We start from the raw sequence: 21,732 nt of genomic DNA, 5'->3' as shown, positions 1-21,732 counted from the left end.
TACGAGGAACGGCTGAGGGCACTGGGCCTGTTCAGCCTGGAGAAGAGGAGGCTGAGGGGAGACCTCATCGCAGTCTACAACTTCCTCGTAAGGGGGTGTCGAGAGGCAGGAGACCTTTTCTCCATTAACACCAGTGACAGGACCCGCGGGAACGGGGTTAAGCTGAGGCAGGGGAAGTTTAGGCTGGACATCAGGAAGGGGTTCTTCACAGAGAGAGTGGTTGCACACTGGAACAGGCTCCCCAGGGAAGTGGTCACTGCACCGAGCCTGACTGAATTTAAGAAGAGATTGGACTGTGCACTTAGTCACATGGTCTGAACTTGGGTAGACCTGTGCGGTGTCAAGAGTTGGACTTGATGATCCTTAAGGGTCCCTTCCAACTCAGGATATTCTATGATTCTATGATTCTATGATTCTCAATTTCATTCTACGATCATATGCTTCTTTATAATCCAAATTGACTTATTTCTCTTGTTCTCCCACTCCAGTCAATTATAAACCTTCACTTATTCTTCCCCCCTTCGTCATACATGCAGGAAAAGGAGTCCTACAACAGTTGTAGGGTATAAAGCCAGAGGAAAACTTCACCACTGTTAATAGTCTCTAATTCTGTATCTTCTAAAGTATTTATTATTGATCAGACAGTTTCTTGAATGTGAGAACATTTGCACACCTATGTAGTCTCCATGCCATCTGTTAGCTTCCAGGTTCCTTAATTCCTTTCATTCCACACCTGCATACAATTCCTTCTCTTTTAGTCATGTTAATAGTAATCCTAATAGAGATCCATAACTGCACTCTCAACTGTCTTTCAAATGTCTCTTAACTTTTGTTCTACTTCTTTCTTCCCAGTCAGTGTTCTGCCAATTTCATTAAATAAACAATTTTGTTTCTTTAGTACAATGCAGTTGCCTGATTTTTACCTGAATACAAGGATCTTTGATTTCTTGTGTCACCTCTTAAATTGTGTTGCCTCTGAATATCCACAAAGCTCCACTGTTTTAATGCAGGCCTCTAGAACTATTTTACCATAATGCTCAGAAAAAAACTTTTGATGTCAGCAGGCAATAAAAGTAAGACCTGTTAGACTGATATTTTCCTTTTTTTTTTTTTTTTTTTTTTTTTTTTTTATCCTTATTGTATACTGGCTATGCATGAATTAAAAATGCTTCACTGTCTCCTTCAATTCTGCTAATACATAATGAATTCCCTTTATGCAGCACAATCCTACTGCAGTATAAGTAATAAATTCCTGCTGTATACCCATGGAATGTTTACACCATGTTTCAGGCTGGGTAAAACTTTCAAGTTAGAGATTACTGTTAAAAGATTATTAATTTTGACAAACAAATGAGAAACTCAAAGCATCTGGAATCTTTTTGTGCCTCCCAGCACACAATGTTCTGAGCAGTGTTGCATTGATTCCACATAATGTTCCCTGTACCTCAGGGTAATTTGAGGTGATTTGACTCAGGTGACTGAAGTGGCCCTCTCTTAGCACAGCCTTCCCCCTTGCTGTGTCATGAGAAATAACTGGACGCTGAAACCACAGTGACAGACTTCAAAAACACAGAATTGGGAAGTAAGAAAACAACGAGGAACTCAAGTGAGATGAAACCTCATTTTTCTCAGATGGAACCAGAACTGCGTATTGCAAGATTTTACCGGTACCCCAGCTATATTTGGAGACTGCTTCAAGTCACTACTTAGAACTCTCTTAAGCAATCAAAGAAAGCATTTTCTATCAACCTTCCAATACAATTTCCAGCATGGATATGTAATGTAGTTGACAGGAGTCATGAGGTATCACTATCATAAGATGTAGTGTTTCAGACCAAATCTATGCCAGGTCTTAGGGTTTGGCTGGAATTCAGTGTTTTAGGAGTCAAGAATATCCAATGTTTGTTGGCTGAATGGGCCTGTTGGAATCCCTGTAGTTCTGTGATAGCGCATGTTAGCATAGATGGAGTGGTAAATATTGCTGCATAGACAGGCCTGTTGTGTATCTGTTAAAGAATGAAGCAGTCAGCCAGGTCATCACCTTATATATCTACACCAACTCATGGATCTAGTTACAGCATTCTATTTAGAACTGTCTTACCTAATCATCTCCCTAGAATGCATTTACTGATCTGGGGATGTTACTTGTTCCCTTTATAAGATTTACAGATGTTGTGGAGGATGCAGCTTGAGCAATAAAGTTCACTTGTGTGAGTGACAAGTAAAAAAAACAACCAACCAAACAACCAAAAAACACTCTAAGCCATACCTCTTGATTAAAAAATAAGCCCACTGCAGTAGGTAGCGTTGCACAGATTATGTGATCTTATAGTTTGTCCTGGGTAAGGCATAGTTGGCATTAGGCACTTGATATGCAGTGAATGCTCCTGGAAGGCTTATTTAAGAGGAAATGGCACTAAAATAAATGACTTCATTCATGAGACGGATGATGCACACACACAGATAACTAAAGGTTTTGCCCATTTCCTAAGATTTATGATAACTAGATGTAGGACAATCTGAGAGAAAGTTCCAGTCAAGTAGCTTGTACTGAAGCTTGTCTGGGCCTTTTCCCATCTCTAAGTTGCAAAGTGCTTGGTTTCTTGTGGCCTAGGACTCTAGTTCAGTTATGTTATTTGTGTGCTTATTACCTCTTCACTTGTTCGGTGCTATTATGAAATAGTGGGTGACTGTTCAAGAACATACTGGGAAATATAGCTTTGCTTTTTTATACAGTAGTTAACTAAAGTTATTGTTTTTATTGTGAGATACTGTTACTTTGCTATATTTAATATGCTAACAGCAATCAAGGAGTCATTATTAGGGTGAAAAAGTGGCAGGTGGGTGGGGTATAGTTCTAAGGGATTTCACCTTCTTACTCTTCTGTAAACAAGGTCTTGCTAAAGTTTTTATTTCCTTTTACTTCAGTGAAGGAGCCCTATTAATGAGAAGTCCTCTGTGGTGTGGACTTTCCTTCTACTGAGAAGAAGACAAGACTTTTTCATAACAAGCAGGAATAATAAATACATATGCATAGTGTCAGGAAACATTTTAATAATAGCAGGTAAGGATTTTTACTTCCCTGTCTTTATTCCTGTTTACAAACAGAAGTAATACAACTCACATATCCTTGATTGTTATGAAATCAGTTCTTGAAAATGAAGTTCTAGTTAGTCTCTTGTATTTTCTTTGTAAATATGAGTTACAATAGCTATTAGCAACTGTTCATAACACAATGTACAGGATATTACAATAGTAATACAGTAAGTCTTAGTAATCAGTAGTTATATTCATCTTATTACAAATCATTGATTTAAAAATAAGCAAAAGTAAGTATAAAAAATGTCAAGCATGATTGAAATTAAAACAAAACAAAAAAACAGCAAAACTTCAAAAGCAAATACTTGGTGTCATGCAATTTTTTCACAGTGAGTTTGCATGCATTCACAAAACTAAAACAAGTTCCTTGCAAGCCCTAATTTTTTCTTTGTTTATTAAAAGAAAAATACGCTGTTCCAAAAGAGAAGACAAAATAATGCTTTTATGTGCAAGATGAAATTCTTAAGATACTAGGCACTTTGTACTGCTCCCGTAACTTTCTCACAGGTTACAAAAATATCAAGGATCTCTACTTCCCTTCCCCTGGGATCTGATCCAATTCATCCATAATTTAATAGACATATTGGGAGCTTAACTAAATCAGACACTTTGAGGATACGTGAGTATGTATGTTTGATATATCAGTAGTTGCCAGTAACATATGCAATATATTTGAAATCAAATATAGCATGAGGTCTCCATTTGTCATAAACCACAGAATTCTTGTACCTTTTTTTCTGAAAGGGAACGTCACACTTCATATTTTACTTCAGATCCATTAGCATAAGATATTTCAGTAAATGAGTTTTTGTAAACAACCCTTGCTATTCTCAAATCTAAATAAAGTCCTGAATAAAAATAGTTTTGTTTTCCATCTACACAAAAGTTTTTATGTGCTGTAAATATTCTTAAAATCCATGCTTCCCCATATCAAGAATCTAAGCATGCTCATTTAGAACTTTGGGTTATATTTATGGATTTTTTGAGCATTTCAAATCTTCTTCCAGACAAACTTTTTAAGTTTTAAATTTCCAAATCTTGTTTTCCACATAAATGTCTTTTCTAGAAATCACAAATAATTGTAATGGAAAATAAAAATGTTGTATTCCCTATACTTTAAGCTTCTAGCCATCTTGCTTCTCAGCACCGGTGAAACTGATTTGGTGACATGGATACAAGGTCAGGAGCCAAACAAGGTTGTCACTGCCGATTGTTTTGTAACACACACAACCTGAATTGTCTCTAGCATCCGCTGGACTACTTGGAAAACCAAACTGACTACTAGGTGAAAGGACTACTGAATGAATGCCCCAGAAATCCATTGCTCACTAAGTCTATGCTCTTTGTTAGAGAATCTCTGTGCCTGCTACAGTAGTTTCTTGCTTGGTAACAGGAGAAATCTTTTTCTTGTCTTCCTCTGTTACAGTCTGACTCAACTGTTCAAACAGTTTTGATATCTTGGTAAATCTCAGGTGATTCTGGAATTTTCGTGCAGCAAAAGCATAAAGTAGAGGGTTAATACAGCTACTGATAAATACAAGTGCTCCGGAGACGTACTCTCCTTTGTCTATAATCTTTTCCAGTGTCTCATTAGAGTCTTCTATCTGAACTGAAATAATATCTAAGATGTTAAAGAGATGATGTGGGAACCAGCATAAAATGAATGCCACCACGATGCTGGTAATGAGCCGTTCTGATCGCTGCTTTGATCGGTAAGTCATTTGTCTTATTCTTTTTGCAACACACACATAGCAAGTGCATATAATTAAAAAAGGAATTACAAAACCTGCAAGAGTCTCCAACAAAAGATATGACACTCTCTGTCCAGTAGTAGAGTAGTTGCGACATGTGCACTGTAGTCCACCGTTGATTTCATCTGTCTCTTGGAATGGAATAATAGTAACGCCAAAAGCAATGGACAGGAACCAAATGAGGAACATGATTACAAAAATATTTTCTTTTTTTTTGTACCTTTGCATTGTGAAAGGGTAAAACACAGCCATTAGTCTCTCCAAGCTCAGTGCTGTAATTAGAAATATACTTGCATACATGCTGCAGTAAATCATGAAGACCAGTATTTTGCAGAACACAATTCCAAAAACCCATGAGTCAGCAAAGGAGTAAATCCAGATTGGCAAAGTGATCAGTACGAGGATATCCGCAATGGCCAGGTTCAAGATCAGCAGGACTGAAGGAGATACTTGCTTCATTTTTGTACAAACAGTCCAGATGACAACGCAATTTCCAGGGGTCCCAATAATAAATGACAAGCTCAGTATCATGCAGACTACAAACTTCACAGCGTTCCATGTCAAGTCGGTGCTGACTTCCTCAGCTTCACTCATTCCAGAAATTTTTCAGTTCTTTTCAGGTGCTAATATCCTTGGTGCTTTGCACTCTGAAAGTTTTGATTCTGAAACTGTCAGCAAACAACTTGAGAGAAACTTCCCTAACTGATATTCTGCAGACTTGTCTGGCATGTGACCTCACATCCTAATGCTCACAAACGTCTGACCGCATGCGTTCTTCCTGTTGTTTAGGAAAACAGTGTCTTTTTGCATGCAGAGCACAGATAAAAATAGTATTGTCCCTGACTTTGCTCTTAATTACATATGCATCACAGCAGATTTTAAAGCATGGAGGTGATCTTTCAAAAGTCTCCCTCTTTTAAGAAGCCTGCTACTTGGTTAAAGCTACTGGTCTAACCAACAGGTATGAGGAGGAAAAAAGTTGTCCTTTTGCTACTTCACTTTTGTTTGTGTGAATATGTCAACATTCTATTTTAAGTATTTTAAAACAAAAAGATAGAAGGGTGGCAGATAAACCAAAAGTGTGCATTAAATGTTTGACATGACATTGCATTCTAGAGCATGAAACATTATTATACTCTCTACCTTCATATAATCTTTTTTTTGGTTGTTGTTGTTGTTAATTCAGCAGAAGACAGTTGATCTTGAACATGCTTTAGAAATAGGCTGGCACAGAGGAAATCATCTTTTGTAGTGAGATTGTACCAGTACAATGAAGTTGGATAGAGTTGTAATTCTAATCATAGAATCATTCAGGTTGGAAAAGACCTTCATGGTTATCTGGTTCAATCATCACCCTACTACCAATATCACCCAATGCTCTGGGAAAATGCAGTTCTTTAGCTAAACAACCACCATCAGAATAGTCTGGGTGTAATGTTGGGAGGAAATGGTCTGTGTCTCAGAAAATATATGATTAGGTTGTCCTACTGTGACAGCAATGTGCTATGACTTTATCTCCTAGGAAACCCAGTAGTTAGTGCAGTATTCAAATCCTGTGTGAATCAAAAGTTCTTAAAATAAATAAATAAATAAATCTTTGTCTGGCCAAAGATTATGGAAGCACTGTTTTACTCTAGTGTCAGAACATTTTAAGTCTGGTTCCAAATAATTAAAGGAGGAACCAAAACAGCAGCACCAACAAAAATTATTAAGAGTCACAGAAGTGAAACTAGAAGAGTATTTTTATGTAAAATAAGCACAGATTATGCATAATGCATAGCACAATCTATTAAATTTTAAATCGTGGTACAGATTATTTCATTAAATGTTGAGGTAGATTTTTTACAAACCTGGCAAATGTAGTACATAATGTTAAGAAGTATCTTCCAAAATGGGAAAAGGATTGCAACACCTATTCCCAACCCCAAATCGGCTTAGCCGTTTTTGATCTCGTAAGAGTATAATGAGATCAACTGCAAATCCAGAATAACTCCACTGAAGTCAAGAATATTTTTTTCAAAACGCTCTTTGTGTAATTGATATTTTAATTTGGGTTTCATCGTATGATTCCAGTTCCTTTTATTTTTTACTGCATTTAGTACCAATTGGGTAGGGGAAAACCCAAATCAATTGTGTATATTCTAAAGGGAATTTCTGAAAATCCACTAATAAAAGGAAGTGGTGGGCAATGTCTCTTCTTCTACTGAAATCACCTTCGTACACATTATTTGCCCAGAAGTAACTTTGGGAGGGCTTTTTATTTACTTATTGCCAGTGGTACATCCAGACTGAACTACATTGCAGATACTTAAAAAAAAAAATAAAAAAAAAATCAAGGAGAGATGCTCAGTACCTCTGTAAGATTTTCTTCTTCAAAACTTTATTTTTGGTGGCAAAAAAACAATTGTCTATAAAAATAGATTGGAATCAGAATTAGTATAGTTCTAATCCAGTGACATGCGGATCTGGTTGTACTTCTGAAGCACCTGTCCTTATGTTTTTCAGAAACATATTTCCCCCACTTCAGTTGAAGCTTGCTTGCCAGATGGTCTCTGCCTCAGGCTGTATCTTTCATTTAAACAAGAAACCAGATGAATCTCAACATTGCAGGAACAGTCTGGGATTTTTCTCTCCAAACAGATCCCAGACAGGTGTTGAAATTCTGAGATTGCCTGAGTAACATTCTGAAGACAGGCTTTTAGATTTAATAATACAGATATTGGGGATAACATTAGCTAAGGACTGTGTTTTTGAAGTGCTCTATGTGGTTGTTGGATCACTACAAAAAGTTCAGACTCATTTTAGGAGGTCTTTAATGATCTCTAAAAGTGACTGCTATTGTTGAATTTACCCTAGTAGGACACAAACCTTATGGGAAATTTAACAGGTACTTCCATTAGCAATACAGTATGTTCAACAACATGCTGAACACAACAGTGATTAAACAAGTCAGTATCTCAGTCATTCTAGTGACCACGTGTGGTGGAGTTTGTCATGTATAAACATGCTGCTGGAATTCCGCCCAATTCTGCCCTCATAAACACTGGCCCAATTGTATTAACAGTAGTGAAGTTAGGCTGCATTTCTGTGTTTAAAAGCTAAAAGTCTAAATATGAAAGTTTTGTGTACATGTATGTTATATATGCTTTCCATATGTAATGCAATAGTGCAGTCATGAACATGAGAAACTTTCTGTTAAGTGTGTTACCTTTAGATTGGCATATAATTTCTGAAAACATTCCAAAATTGAGAAAGTCTGTGCTATTGCTAAGGAACATTCTGAATTGAATTTGCTGTGGTTTAAGTACAAGGGAGGTGTTTCATTCATCCACGTTATGTTTCTTCATATGCATGAGCTTCCCTCTGGTGGATAGTCTGTAGTTTGCACCACCATTGAGCATTTTTAGACTGCTAATGTGTTTGGGCTGCTACACTGAAATGATAATTGATACTTCCAGCTTTTGCTGAGAATTATACTGAGAATCAGAATTATACTGAGAATTATACTGAGAATCAGAATTTCACTCTGAGATGCTGAATCTTTGGGTTAACATCCTTTGCTCAAAGCACTGCCACCATTCCATGCATTAAGAGCATGTCTGTAACAATTTACAGAATAGCTGATGCATGGGAAATCCATATTATGAGTAACTTATATGAAGAACAGTCCCAAAAATGCTTTTAAAATTCTTTCCAACTGTTGTCTTCAGAAAGATCCAGCGGATGTTTGGCTATAAAGCAATTGCTGGTGAAAGCATAGCAAGTATCATGTTTCTGCTGAGAGGCTGGAAACCAATGCCAGCAACCTTGTTTGCCTGATGATTCTGAAAGAAGTTCCTAGTCTAAACCCTTTAGTTCTTCAGCCACTGAAAGAAGATAGCATTTGCAGGATAGATACAGTTGCCCTACAACTACTGCAGTTCAATGCTGTTATAAATGACAGTGGGGAAGTCACACGATGCCTTGATCAGAAACTTATGGGCTACTCCATTCTCTAAGCTAGGGTAAATTGATATGGTTTGCCAGTGCAAAGCTGATCTACATGTTGCTTTCCTGATTACAGGAGGGTCTTCTATAAAAATGGGATCCCATGGTGCGCAGCATGTCTCCACTCTGTAATTACTATAAAGGAAAGCGTAATGCAGGAAAAGACACTTTTTAGACATTTCTAAGCTCTTGCAAACAGTGTTTGCAATAGCTGTCCATGATGCAGCAAGTACAAATGAGAACACTCTCAGTGCTTCATCACCAGGCAAAATACCTTAATGAAGAGCTACCCTGGGATCAGCTCCAGAATGTAATGAAAGATATGTACCTTGCACTATAAATAGAGAGTTTGTTACATTCTGTGCTGTGTTGTTAACTGGTCTTTTAATAACGATATTACAAAATGATAACTCCTACCCAGCTCTGTAGCAAATAACAATGGTTTAATACAACTGGCCAGAGAAAAGAATTCCTGCGCATTGTATTCAGGAAAACTGCTGTAGAGCTCGTGATAAGAGGAGTGGTTATTGAGGCACACTGTACGTGCATTCACACATGCTTACATATTAGTACCTTTCTTACTGTAACAGAACAATCATGAACAATCTGAATATGTTGCCAACGATTGTGAAACTATCAAATTAAATGCTGAAATATTATCCTTGTACAACCAGACATACTAGGCTCATGAGAGTAGAGGCCCTAATTAAGGAGGTAGTGAAGGTCTATATTTATAAGTCTGAGTACAAGCAGGAATATGAATAAACAATTATGTAGAGGTTTTGGAAAAACGTAGAGTATCTTTTCTCAGTATTATGAATGTATATTCTTTAATTTTCTATTATTCAGAGTACAAGCTCTCAAACAGTAAAAGTACGGTTTCGCTATACTCAAAGGTAAGACTTTGGTCTGCGTTTACATCAGCAGTCATTAAATTGCTATGTACGTAAAATGTTGCTATCCAAAATCCTTATCTATCTGAGCGTATATAGCACCACAATTGCTACCGAGTAAATCAAATGCAAATGCATTCTTCACACACTCCTCCTTTTATGAGTAATAAATTACCGATTACAAATACTGCTTAGATGACTTGCTACCAAAGTTACTTGATTTTTCTCTATCTAAATGTACGGTAATTTCTAACTTGTTTGGGGTTTCATGTAAATGTTGCATTACTGTAGCATTCATGTCTCTGAAATTCAGCAATGCAATTAAAGTGCTCAGAGCATCTTAGTTAATTTTAACAATGCCGTATTTTGCTGTACATGTGGTGCAGCAACAGATGGTAGCTGTTCTGCATGCAGGCTAGGTATATATTATTTCATACAGTATACTCTTTTGTAAAGGGATCTGTCCATGTAGTTATGTATTTTCAACAGAGGGTGGCATTGAAGAACCATTTATTGTTTCATTGCCTAATACTGCAGATGTGGAGGGCGTAGCCATTGTCTGTAAACAGGGCAGACAACGTACAAGTTCAAGGCTGAGACCCGTAGAACTGACTCCGGCATGAAAAAGTTAGATGATTGCAACTTAAATTTCAATACTGTAGATAACATTTTCTAGATAAGCTTCCTACTTGTTTCTATCTCGCAGATGTTTTTTATATATATTCTTAAAATTCTAGCTCTTAGTGCTGTTTTGAACTACATGACCATTTCCAATTGTGTAATATGTAACAAATACCAGGTCAGCTCTGCCATGAAAATAACTTGGCATCTTATTTAATTTTCTATGTCTCTGAAGCAACAAACTTGCAAAGTTTAGCAATGATTGAAACAATACTGTCTTTAGTTTAATTTACATTAGCGTGTTCCTTGTCTTTTTGAAAAGCAGTCCAAACTGTGTTCTCTCATGTTGTGAAACAACCCTGCTCAGCAGATCTGAACAGCTTAAGAGCCTTAACTCCTTTAATACATTAAGTGTTGAGCCATTACCTCTAGTGCGATACAAAGCCCTGGTTTTGTGGCCTTTTGTCAGGAATCTGGTCAACTGTGCTGAAAGTGTAAAGACGACACTCATTTTATGAGAAACACAAGAATTTTCTCCTGCCCTGTAGCAGCTGCCATAGGTGTATTAGACACTTGTAGAGCAATACTTAAACCCTAAGTCACTTAGTAATTAACATACCTGGCATGTTGTTCTGCATGGCCAGAGAGAAGCTAGTGCATTGTACTGTGCTACTGTTCAGAATGATCTTGTCCAAGCATTCTTATTCTGAAATAAAAAGCAGCAAGGATTGATTCTGAGATGTTACACACAGCTACAGTTACAGATATTTACTAAGCTTACACATCATATATTGAATGGAAAACATATAAAATATGCCATGTTTAGGCACTGGCAACTTGCTATCATTCTGCAATGTGATCTATTCCCCCTGTAGGACTTTAATTTAATATTAGAAATGTCTGTGAATAACGATGGCTTTTCCAGTGTTTTCACTGGCAGAAAGTGCTGGCGTTCTGGCACTTATAATAAAACTATTCACTCAGAGTTATGATCAGTAGAACAGAGGGGATTTTCTTGGTTAAAAATCTAATTATTCATAGATTTTAATAGAACGTAAGGCTATATTAGACTCCAAAGTCATCTGACCTCATATTTGACTTGAGCCTAATAACATGATCTTGATTTAGGTATGCATATTATGTTCTAGTGTTGAGTTAGATCAAAAAGTCCTTTTAGCCCAGTGCTTTGTCTCTGACAGCAGCAAAAAGGAGGTATGCGGGGAAGCCTCTAAGAACAAGCCAAGTTTGACTATACTTGTCCCACACTCTCTTGCTTTTAGCTGATTAGAGTTGAGAAATTTCCTGAGCCAGATATGGTTTTTACGCATTTAAAAGCTTTGTGGTCAACTCCTCTGTAGACTTGCAAAGTGTATGCTTGAACTCGTGTACTTTTAGCATCAACAATATACAGCAGCAAGAAATTCTGCAGTTTTGATATACTTTGTGAAGAATAACCTCCTTTTATTTGCTAGTCTCCTGTTAGCTTCATCTGGTTTCCCACATTTTATGTCAGAAGAAACAGCCAATAGCTGATCCCATTCATCCTCTCTATAGCCCTTATTTGACTGAACCCCCAAATCTACCATTTCTTCCAGATTGAAGAGTTATTTCATACACAATAAAGCCCTACATAGAAACCATTCCATACTTTTCATTGTCTCTGTTGCTTTCCTCCCTTAATCCAGGTGTTTTATATTCCCTTTGAAACAGGTGAACAGACTAGTTCTGAAATGTAAGAGTTTAGCAGACTGAACTCCAGTGTGTAGAAGAATGAGAGAAACCAAGCTATGCAGGGGTCCCAGATCCCTCTTCTCAACCCTGTTGTTTTCACCGTTACTCTGTAAAAAGGAATCTAGTTTGGCTGTCTATACTTAAACTGTCAACGTTTTCTTTTTCTTTCCTTTTTTTTTTTAAAAAAAATTTGCATTTAGTTTAGTTCATGGGAATCTCAGACACGATCACTGTCTTTTTGTTTTTCCCCAGTGCCAGTCTGTACTCCAGCATTTAGAAAACTTCATTCCAAAGGTCACTGTCATTCTCTCTTCAATTACTCCAGATGCTCCATGGTCATACAGGTCCTGGTGCGATACAATTACCTTGTCATCTGTAAACCATTGACTGTCCCCTGTCTAGCAGATCTTTGTACCTTGCTTTGCTGTGTGTTCTAGTCTGTACTTAAACCAGTAAAGGTCAAGTATTTTTTAAATGTGCCATTATTCTGCACTGCATGAAAGATGCTTTTAACTTTGTATGCTAGTTTTCTTGTCAGCTCTGTGTTTTGAGTCATGCCTGTATAGGACGCATTTAGTCCTCTATGGTATTGAATAGTATCTCTTTAAAATCTGTTTTTTTTTTCTTTTTTTTTTTTTTTTCTCCCCACAGCAACTTACATGTGACTACTTTTATCATGATTGCTGTTTTCCTGTCTTTTGAGTTGCTGCGTATTTACCACATTGTGTGGTATCTGACCACATAATTGCTCAAACTATTGCTATAGCTCTACTGTATTGGTTCCCCTCTGTATTAGCTCGATGTTCTTCATGCTGGTATAGCGACATATCCCCATACAGAGTTCTGGTCCTTGGCATGTTCTGAGGTCTGTTACTGAGTGAACAACAGAGCACGTTATAGGGACACCACGGCTATGGATCTTGCTAGACTGCTAGACTTGCTAGCTCTGGCTTCAGGGGGAAGCTTCCCCCATCAGCTTCCATTTGCAATTTAAATTGCAAATCACAGACACAGTCAGAAACATCCAAGTTCTAGTCCTCAGATTCAAGTTTTGAACAATGTTAGGCTGAATTCCTAGTTTAGTAGATTGGCTAGGCTATCACTGATAATAATGTAATCCTATATTCTATATGAGGTTACACAGACATCAAGAAATTGACTCTCCAAAGAAAATAAAAACAGAATTTAAACAGACATTTGAACAGAACTTACATTTTGAAAATTGATAACCCATGTTATTTGAGAACAGTCATCTTCTGTGAGCACAGAAGAAAAAAATCAGTACTGTTTAGCAACTTGCCATAATGAGGAAATATCTAAGACACAAAGATAGAAGCTTTGAGAGAATTGTTTTCCTCAGCTAATCAAGGCATCTTTGCAGCCTGCAAACACAGCAAAGCTTAAAGCTTTTTTCACAAGCTATGCTAGGATGAGACTCAAGTAGAAGAGTTCACATTCCCTCATAATGCTCTATCTTTTAACAGGAAATCATGAGGCCAACTTATCTGCCACATGAAAGCTCAGATATTTTTTGCTTTCAGTAGAAAAATTGTTTTTATGTCACATGATAGCAGTATCCATTTTCTACCACTTCTTCAGCTTGTAATTTGAATTCTCTGGCTTCTCTGCTTTCAGCTGCCAAACATTGATAGTCAAATGACTTCCACCATACCATGAAGAAACTCTTTGGAGTGTTTGTTATTCTAGTGACATATTTAAAACTTAGTATGGTAGCAGCATTTAAAGCATCTCAAGCTGTTTATAGTATATTCATTAAAACGTTGTCCTAGCACATCTATTTTCTCAAAGTCCTATGACAAGGCAGTCTTTGGCAAGCTTCTCCTTTCTTTTTAACACGTCCACAAATGGCTCTAAAATACCATTTGAAGCTTAAAACATGACAGGTTAGTTCCCTGACCCCTGCTCAAAATGCACTTCATTCACTGTTAATCTCCCTTAAAAGGGGGATTAAATGTAATGGTGGAATTTTATTAAAACTGTCTGCTGTTGAAGTCTTGAAGTTTGAGATACTGAACAGCCCTGTAAAACTCAAGCTTGAAATTGGAATTGTGCATTATTGGCTATAATCTTTCCTACATTGAGGGTATTGTTGAGAAGAGAGAATGTTATTCTGTGGATGGACCAGCATTGTGATGTGAAGTATCAGCACTTTGGTTTCTAAGGTTTATGCATATAGAGCATTCCATGATAGAAGTTTAACCTATGTTCGTGTTTGATGCTAACTAACACCTGTGACCAAAAATCCAGAGAAGTGAAGTTTTCATGGGACAGGAGACTGTAAGATTGGGTCATTTTTTATTCTTCGATCATTGATCTTGACCATTTGATTAAGAGAACTATCAAGATAACTGTCCTGATATGATTTTGATAATAATTATGGTCTGAGCTGGATTAGAATAACCTTCCCCAGTCCCTCCAACCTTAATTTTCCTACGATTGTATTTTTTGCAATGACACAGACAAAGCCTGTCACACAATGCTACTCACAATGCTGTTGATTAAACCAGTTTCCCATGATTAATCATTCCCAATTCCTCTGTCCCTCCGTCCAGAAGGGAACTACGCTCTTACACGAATCAACAGGCAATACTTTTTAACTTAGCATGCCAAGGGATGGGAGAGTAAGTGTCTGTGCATAATTTAGATGCATTTGTAGGTTGTTTGTTATCTCCTGGGAAAGTGGCATCAGCCAAACATATCAGGCATTTATTTTTACAGGCTGATAGTACAAAGTCACATCTGAACAGCTCATTTTGTTATTCCTGTTAGTTTTGTTTGTTTTAATATTACTTAAAGAAGTATTGTGTCCAGTTCTGGGCTCCCCAGTACAAAACAGACAGGGATCTCCTGGAAAGAGTCCAGTGAAGGGCCACAAAGATGATGTGGGGCCTTGAGCATCTTCCCTGTGAAGAAAGGCTGAGAGACCTGGGTCTGTTCAGCATGGAGAAAAGAAGACTGAGAGGGGATCTTATCAATGTGTATAAATACCTGAGGTGTTTACACAGAGGGATATGGCCAACCTCTTTTCAGTGGTTTGTGAGGACTGGACAAGGGGCAATGGCCACAAAATGGAGCACAGGAAGTTCCGCACCAACACGTGAAAGAACTTCTTCACGGTGAGGGTGACGGAGCACTGGAACAGGCTGCCCAGGGAGGTTGTGGAGTCTCCTTCTCTGGAGATATTTAAGGCCTGTCTGGATGCCTACCTGGGCAGCCTGCTCTAAGGAACCTGCTTTGACAGGGGGGTTAGACCCAATGATCTTTCGAGGTCCCTTCCAACCCCTTCAATTCTGTGATTCTGTGAAAGAACCTTGGTAAAATTTGGATCTTTTTTATTTGGTTCCTAACTGTAGTCAGTTTTCCTACTCATATCTTATTTTTAATGTGCTAATCTGGATTTAAAGAATAGGAAATAAGTGGGTAGTCTACACACCTTGCGTCTCATTTCTAAAACTGTTTTATAGATTCATCTTTTACTGGTAGTATGTCTTTCAGACCCAAATAGCTGTAATATAAAACGAAGAGGAAAAGGTATCTTTAAAATAGCTCTTAAAATCTCAGTTACAAAATACCCTCTTCAGTACATTTTTTAAATACCCACTAAAGAGGAACTCTCAAACTGTTTCCTAGAGGAAATATTGAAGTCTCAACAAATGTGATCAGTCAGATGTTTTTCCATCCTTCACTGGTTTTACAATTTAGCACTGAAAATGAGTAAATGAAACCTTAGTGAGGTCAGATAAAAACCAGCATATCCCTCGGTAAGTTACTAAATGACTAATGGACACCAGTTTCAATTCTTCTGGATACACTTGTGTTCCAGAACTGGATTCACTTCTGTCAGGAGTCAGTTGGATGTAATAGTAGCATTGTTTTTTCTTCTTAGAAGTAACTTCAAGCTAGCAAATTTCCTGAGCCCTGTATTTCTTAGCAACTTCCATGACTCCCAGCTCAACTGGGCCACCAAACAATGTGTGACACTGGATGAGATTGCTAATTAAATACAAGAACAATGGTCCCCAAGCCTTTTCATTATGTGTGTGCTAGAATCCTGAAGTGTTCCTGCTTGACTCATGCCACATGACAAACAAGATTTCTTTTGCTTTCTTTGGCAGGTATGTCACTATGCCCTAGCCATTCTTACAGCCTTTAAAAACATGCTAGCCCTTAAAATAGCAGCATGCTGAACTTTTGCTTTGTCTTTCTCCAAATCCTCTCTTCATCTAAAAGTATCTTACCTGCAGATCAAAACTGCTTTGTTAAACTTTTTAGCTTTTTCCTCAGAGCACAAAGAGTTTCTCTGCACAGCAAAAAATTTCAGGCTCTATCATTCATGCAACATGTGCTGGGAAGTTGCTGAAATTTATGAGAACTTGTGCAAGACATAAGCTGTCCCTGAGGGTTCAACCTACTCAGTTTTCATCACAACATAGATCATATTTAAACTTTTTCTCATATATTCCTCCTACACTTAGCTGTACCTCCAATTTCAAAATTCTACAGTGGTTCAATCTGAAGCAACAACTGAGTAAATCTCAAGTAAAGCTCCCAGTATCTTAAGTCCCAGCATTCTTGATAAGAATTTCTCACTCTTTGATTCTAACAAAATTCTCTTTGACTCAGCAAGTATTTTACCATTCAGTATCTTTGGGTTTCTTTTGCTGTCTTGACTGGAATGAAGAATTTAGCAACCAAAGGACTGAACTGTAAAAGTCATCCACACTTTATGATGGAATGAATATAATCTATGCATTTATTGGATCTTAGCAAATTTTAAAAATCATTTAAATCATTAAATGGGTGTTTTTGTAGAAAGTATAATCTCTAGGTCCTGTACTAACATCTTATAGCCTAAAACACTGAAAGATTCAAAGACCAAGAAGGTGGGCATGCATTATGCGTCCGTATTGTAAAACTATTTTATAGATATGGTTTTCCAGGACAGCAATTTCTTGGTGGTCCCAAAGGCGAGTGAAATCAGATTAGAATACAAGCCTAGTTTTTGTTTGTGTTGTTGTTTTTAAACTGGTGTGTGTGTGTGTTCCCCCAGGTATTTACTAGAAATAGAAGTTCTGAAGTTCTTTGGCTTTCACTGGTACATACATGTCTGCGAATATTAATTTTCCTTACTGCTAAAATTTAGTAAGGAAATTTGTGGATTAGAACACCAAAAGATGATCTGTTTCTTGCACTTCACCTGATATAATGGCATAGATCTTTAGATCTCTCCATAACAGGTACACAGGTACACAAATCAATAATATTTATTTTTCTTCCGAAAGAAAACATACTGTTTGATTCTAAATATGGAGAATGAGTATTTCAAGTTAAAATGTTTCTATTTTAAATGTTGTTTGTTTTTTTTTTTTTTTTTGGCCGAACAACTGTTTTAGAGTACCTGCTACACTGGGCCAAACACTAGGGTTAGATTGGGAAATCCAAAAATCAACCTTAAAAGTGGAAGACGAGTATAATAGGAGTAGACTACAGAATGTATTAATCAAGTTCTCTACCACCTTCTACCTTAAAACTTCAAATCGTTTATAACTTTTCCAGACCAGTAACATATAGTCCATTCAGTCCTAAATCATTTGTGTTGTTATAGACATAATGGACAGAATTACTACTGACACGATCATGCTGGTTTTTTCCCTGCTTAAGAGGAATGTTGGCTTATTTTATATACAACTTCTCAAACTTATTCTCCCTGGTCTGTGCATGTCCTTACACTGTCTTATTGCAGGCTGCTCAGAACTTGAGATCTTTGCAGGCTTATTAGTCATTAGGTGCTCACAACTTACTGTGAAGCTCGATTACGTGGATCATTTACAAGCAGTAATTGATTCACTTTAGCGAAACGTGAGCCAAAAGAGCAATATGATCTCCTTTATACAGATTAAAGGCTTGAAGATAGGAGAGATGATAGTGACAGGCTCTATTAATTGCGGATATCCTACCATGGCAGATGGCTAGGCTCTCATGTTCTAGACTGATATCCATGTAAGCCTGCATTGTGCAACTGCACCGTCCAATTGCCCCCTGTCCTTCTTTCTGGCCCTGTTCTGCACCATAAACAAATTCAGCTTGAAGGAGACTGAGGAACTGACCTCAGGTCTTGTTTTCTGTCCTGACACCAGCGAGCAGCAGCATGGGGTACAATACAGAAGTGAATGTGAAGTGCTGAGGAAGCAGGAGAGAGGAGAAGGAAGGGAAAGCAACTTTGCAGCCTGGGTTCAAATGCATGTCACACTGTTCTGGGACTATGTGTCTGTGCTTATATTTACTGCATGAGTTTAAAAAGTGTTGTATTTAGTTGGGAGGGGGCTTTCTAAAATGCGTGAACCTGTCTAACAATGAATTAAAAAAAAAACTTCGTTAAAGGCAAGAAACCAATGTCTTCTCCAGGCAGATGAGAAATTGAACTCTACTCTGGCAGATTTAATAAAAAAGGGCTACAAATTGAACTGAATGTCTGAGATATTTATGGGATCTTGTAGATGTAAAGTTTCATTCTGAAGAAATGTTATTGAAAAACCCTGTGTTACTATAATAATAATAATTAAATAACACAGAGGCAGCCTCTTTCCAGTGCACACTGAGCTCTTCAGAAAATGTATGCTTATGACTGTCCCCCATTCAGGTCAGCTGCAACACATAAGTATTATTACAGGTCAGTCACACCTGTGCTAAAAGCAGAAAACATTGTACAGGTATGACTGACTTCAACTAGACCTCAAAGTATTCTTGAGAAGGAAAGGATTAAGCTTGCTTTTTTACCTCCTGAGCTGAGCTCTAAGGGCTGATATTTGTTTAAAGAAAAAGACTATTACCTTGCTCCACAGACAGTGAAGAAAGAGCATATCAATGTTGTGTAATGCTATTTTTTGCGCTGCTTTTTCAAAATAAAGTCACGTTCAAGCAAGGGTGAGGATTCCTACCAATGCAGAAAAAATTAGGAGGGTAAATCTTGTGCCAAGGAGCACTGGAAAACTTGGTACTACAGAGAGTATTACTGGGGGAAAAATCCTTGGCAGCTTCTTAAAAAAAAACAGCATATGTATTCTCTAATGAAACTTAAAGTTGAACATGTGTGCTGTTCCAAAATTGAACTTTATGGAATATAACTACTTGTGGCAAACTATTGCAAAATTTACCATCCTAATCTTCATATGTTCCTTATACCAGTGTAAATGTTAGGTTCTATCAATGTGTACGTTTCAGGTCTCACTTCTCAATACTGATCTCGGTTCCTTCCTGGCCTTAGGCATGAATTCAGATTGTGCGTACGAATATAACTAATTTAAAGCTGAATACCTGGTCTGGTGTGTGATGTTTGTGGGGCACTGAAAAAGAAATGCCAGAGATCATATTACAATACAAAGACAAAGAAAATTTTTGGGAATTCAGGAGATGTCACAGTGATTTCTGCAGGAAAAAATGAAATAAGCAGATGTTGTTTGTATATTCAATAACAAGGAATATGATTAAAATTCCTATAAATCAAATATTGGTTGTTTATGTATGTGATAATAGACATCTTACTCACTACATCTTTTGTCTTCTTTCTTGTCTAAGAGGCTTCCGTGAGTGTCTATGTTCCACTACTATCATTTTCATCGAGGTTATATTCTGGATCTTGGGGTAATTCTTATTGTTGAAAATCTTGTGAGGCAGTAGAGATTAGAATACCAAGTTTCTAAAAGATATGAATGGTGAACATTGTGTTAACATATTCTGAACTTGGTAATTCCCTGAATGAAAAAGAGCAACAATGGGGCAATCACTGCATGGGCCTCTGCCTACAGTGCAGACCTGTGCCAATGCTTTGGTTGTCATCACATCTTTCTTTTAAACTTGCCTCAGCTGTGAAACATGTACTGCTACTACAAACACCAGTGCTTAATCAGTAGTCAGTATATGATACAGTTGCTTAAACGTTTATTAAACGTTTGTTCCACATACTGTTTTTTCTCCTGTTGTGTATTATCCTTATTTGCTAAGAATGCACATCTTTGGGACAAAGCTGCTTTTCTAGTAGTGTGTCTAGCTCAGCACAATCATGTTTGGGGATATTTGAGCCAATACAAACACTACTTAAATGGCAAGGATCGGAGGCAAACAGAGAATTCTGTTCAACCAACTAAAAGATGTTTAAGCAAATACTAGATTTCTGGAAAGGATCATTTATTTTAAATAACAAGTCTGCATACTCATGTCTAATTCATGGTTTTTGTCAAGTTGCCAGTGCAAGCCCTCAAGGAGTCTTAAACAAAGATAATGCTACTGATATTCTAATTTCTGCTGTTTAATATAGTTTAGTTCTGATGCTTGTTTGGAAAGAAGTAAAGAATATTTACCTCGGATACTGATTATACACATTAAAAAAATATCTCTACAATGGTAACAAAGTGGACTTCTTATTTTTTTATTATTATTATTATTATTATTTTCTTCTTCTCATATATAACCATGAAAAAGGCATGGTACTGCTTTCATCAGTAGTTTCAACTGTAACAAATTCCTTTTTCTTGTCCAGATAGTTTTTGATATGAAGCACGTGAAGGGAAGTAGCACATAGCATTGTACCTTTTACAGAAATAAGCTTTTTACTGGCAGTTTCAGACTTGTAGTTGGTTCTGCTATTTCTTGGATTTTCCCTGGATGATGACAAGTACAATTCTGTCAAGAGGATGTACGTGATCATGGTCCTGAACTAAGGGTAATCTGTAAATGCCCTGCTGTCAAAAGTCATTCTTTGTAGAGACAGAGGTGGATTGCCTTTCTAACAGCACACTACTTGGAAATACGTTGTATTGAGTTGGTTATTTGCAGATCAACAACTGGAAAACAGTGCCAAGGGGCTCCACAGTGTCACGGTTCCTCTTGTTTTTCAGTGTAAATGGTACCAGGCACTCAATAAGAAAACAGAAATTTGCTGTTAATATTTAAGCAACCTTACAAAGGCAAAGAGCTTAGTTTACTTTGTTTTCTAGTATGAATAGTCCTGATCTCCCAAAAGGAGGCAACAAAAGAAAGAACTAATAGACACAACTTGATTCATCAGCTGAAAGACTTATCTAAAGAACCAGGACTTGCATAGCAGAAGGAATAGGAATTATGTGCTTAGCAGGCTTTATCTGGAGAAGAATAAGAGGAAAAGGTGTTTATGAAGAGTGAAGATATTCCCAACTGTCAGAATAGTGCAGAGATTCATAACAGAAATATTAAGATTGGTCTGACTGAGTATGGAAATGTGTGTGTGATATCATGAGAAGAAATAAAAAAGTAAAGGTTACAAAAATGACACACATTTGATAACCAAAGACATAAATAACAGCAAACTGGCAAACACTGAGGAATGCGGTGTTTACATCTGTACAGACCAAAAGGCCTACGTGGTCAGAGGCCTATAGCAGAAATGTCTTACCAGCAGAAAAGCAACCCCCAGTAAAAGGAAGATGGTAGCAAGGTTACAGTAAGTCATATGTCCCATTCCTCTTTTGGTTAGCTCAGCAATGAAAAGGATAATTCATAAAGACATTTTAAAAGAAAGAAACAAAGACAGCAAACAGTGAGCTTGCCTAAAATTTAGAGGGTGAAATAAAAGACTAAGACAAAAAAAAAAAAAA

At 37.2% G+C, this 21,732-nt stretch overlaps 1 protein-coding gene and 1 long non-coding RNA gene across 7 annotated transcripts in view; both read right to left on the bottom strand.

Moving 5' to 3' along the window:
- LOC106019018 (uncharacterized) overlaps positions 1 to 21,732 on the bottom strand; it is a 142,068-nt gene that overhangs the window by 27,812 nt on the left and 92,524 nt on the right. For 5 of the 6 annotated variants that reach the window (XR_011812245.1, XR_011812246.1, XR_011812244.1 and 2 more), the window contains 2 exons: positions 19,650 to 19,799; positions 10,971 to 11,057 (listed from right to left, as the gene is read on the bottom strand). This is a non-coding gene — a long non-coding RNA (uncharacterized lncRNA). The remainder of the gene's footprint in view (positions 1 to 10,970; positions 11,058 to 19,649; positions 19,800 to 21,732) is intronic. The other variant, XR_011812243.1, reaches the window with a different exon arrangement.
- Positions 3,035 to 5,602, bottom strand: LOC140003479 (leukotriene B4 receptor 1-like). The gene has a single exon (XM_072043805.1). It carries the CDS (start codon positions 5,442 to 5,444, stop codon positions 4,446 to 4,448), a length of 999 nt encoding a protein of 332 aa, XP_071899906.1. The 5' UTR covers positions 5,445 to 5,602; the 3' UTR covers positions 3,035 to 4,445.

Source organism: Anas platyrhynchos, chromosome 12 (genome assembly GCF_047663525.1).
Source record: "Anas platyrhynchos isolate ZD024472 breed Pekin duck chromosome 12, IASCAAS_PekinDuck_T2T, whole genome shotgun sequence".
NCBI lineage: Eukaryota > Metazoa > Chordata > Aves > Anseriformes > Anatidae > Anas > Anas platyrhynchos.
The sequence above is the reverse complement of the archived record's forward strand: the minus strand, read 5'-3'. Positions and strand labels throughout refer to the sequence as shown.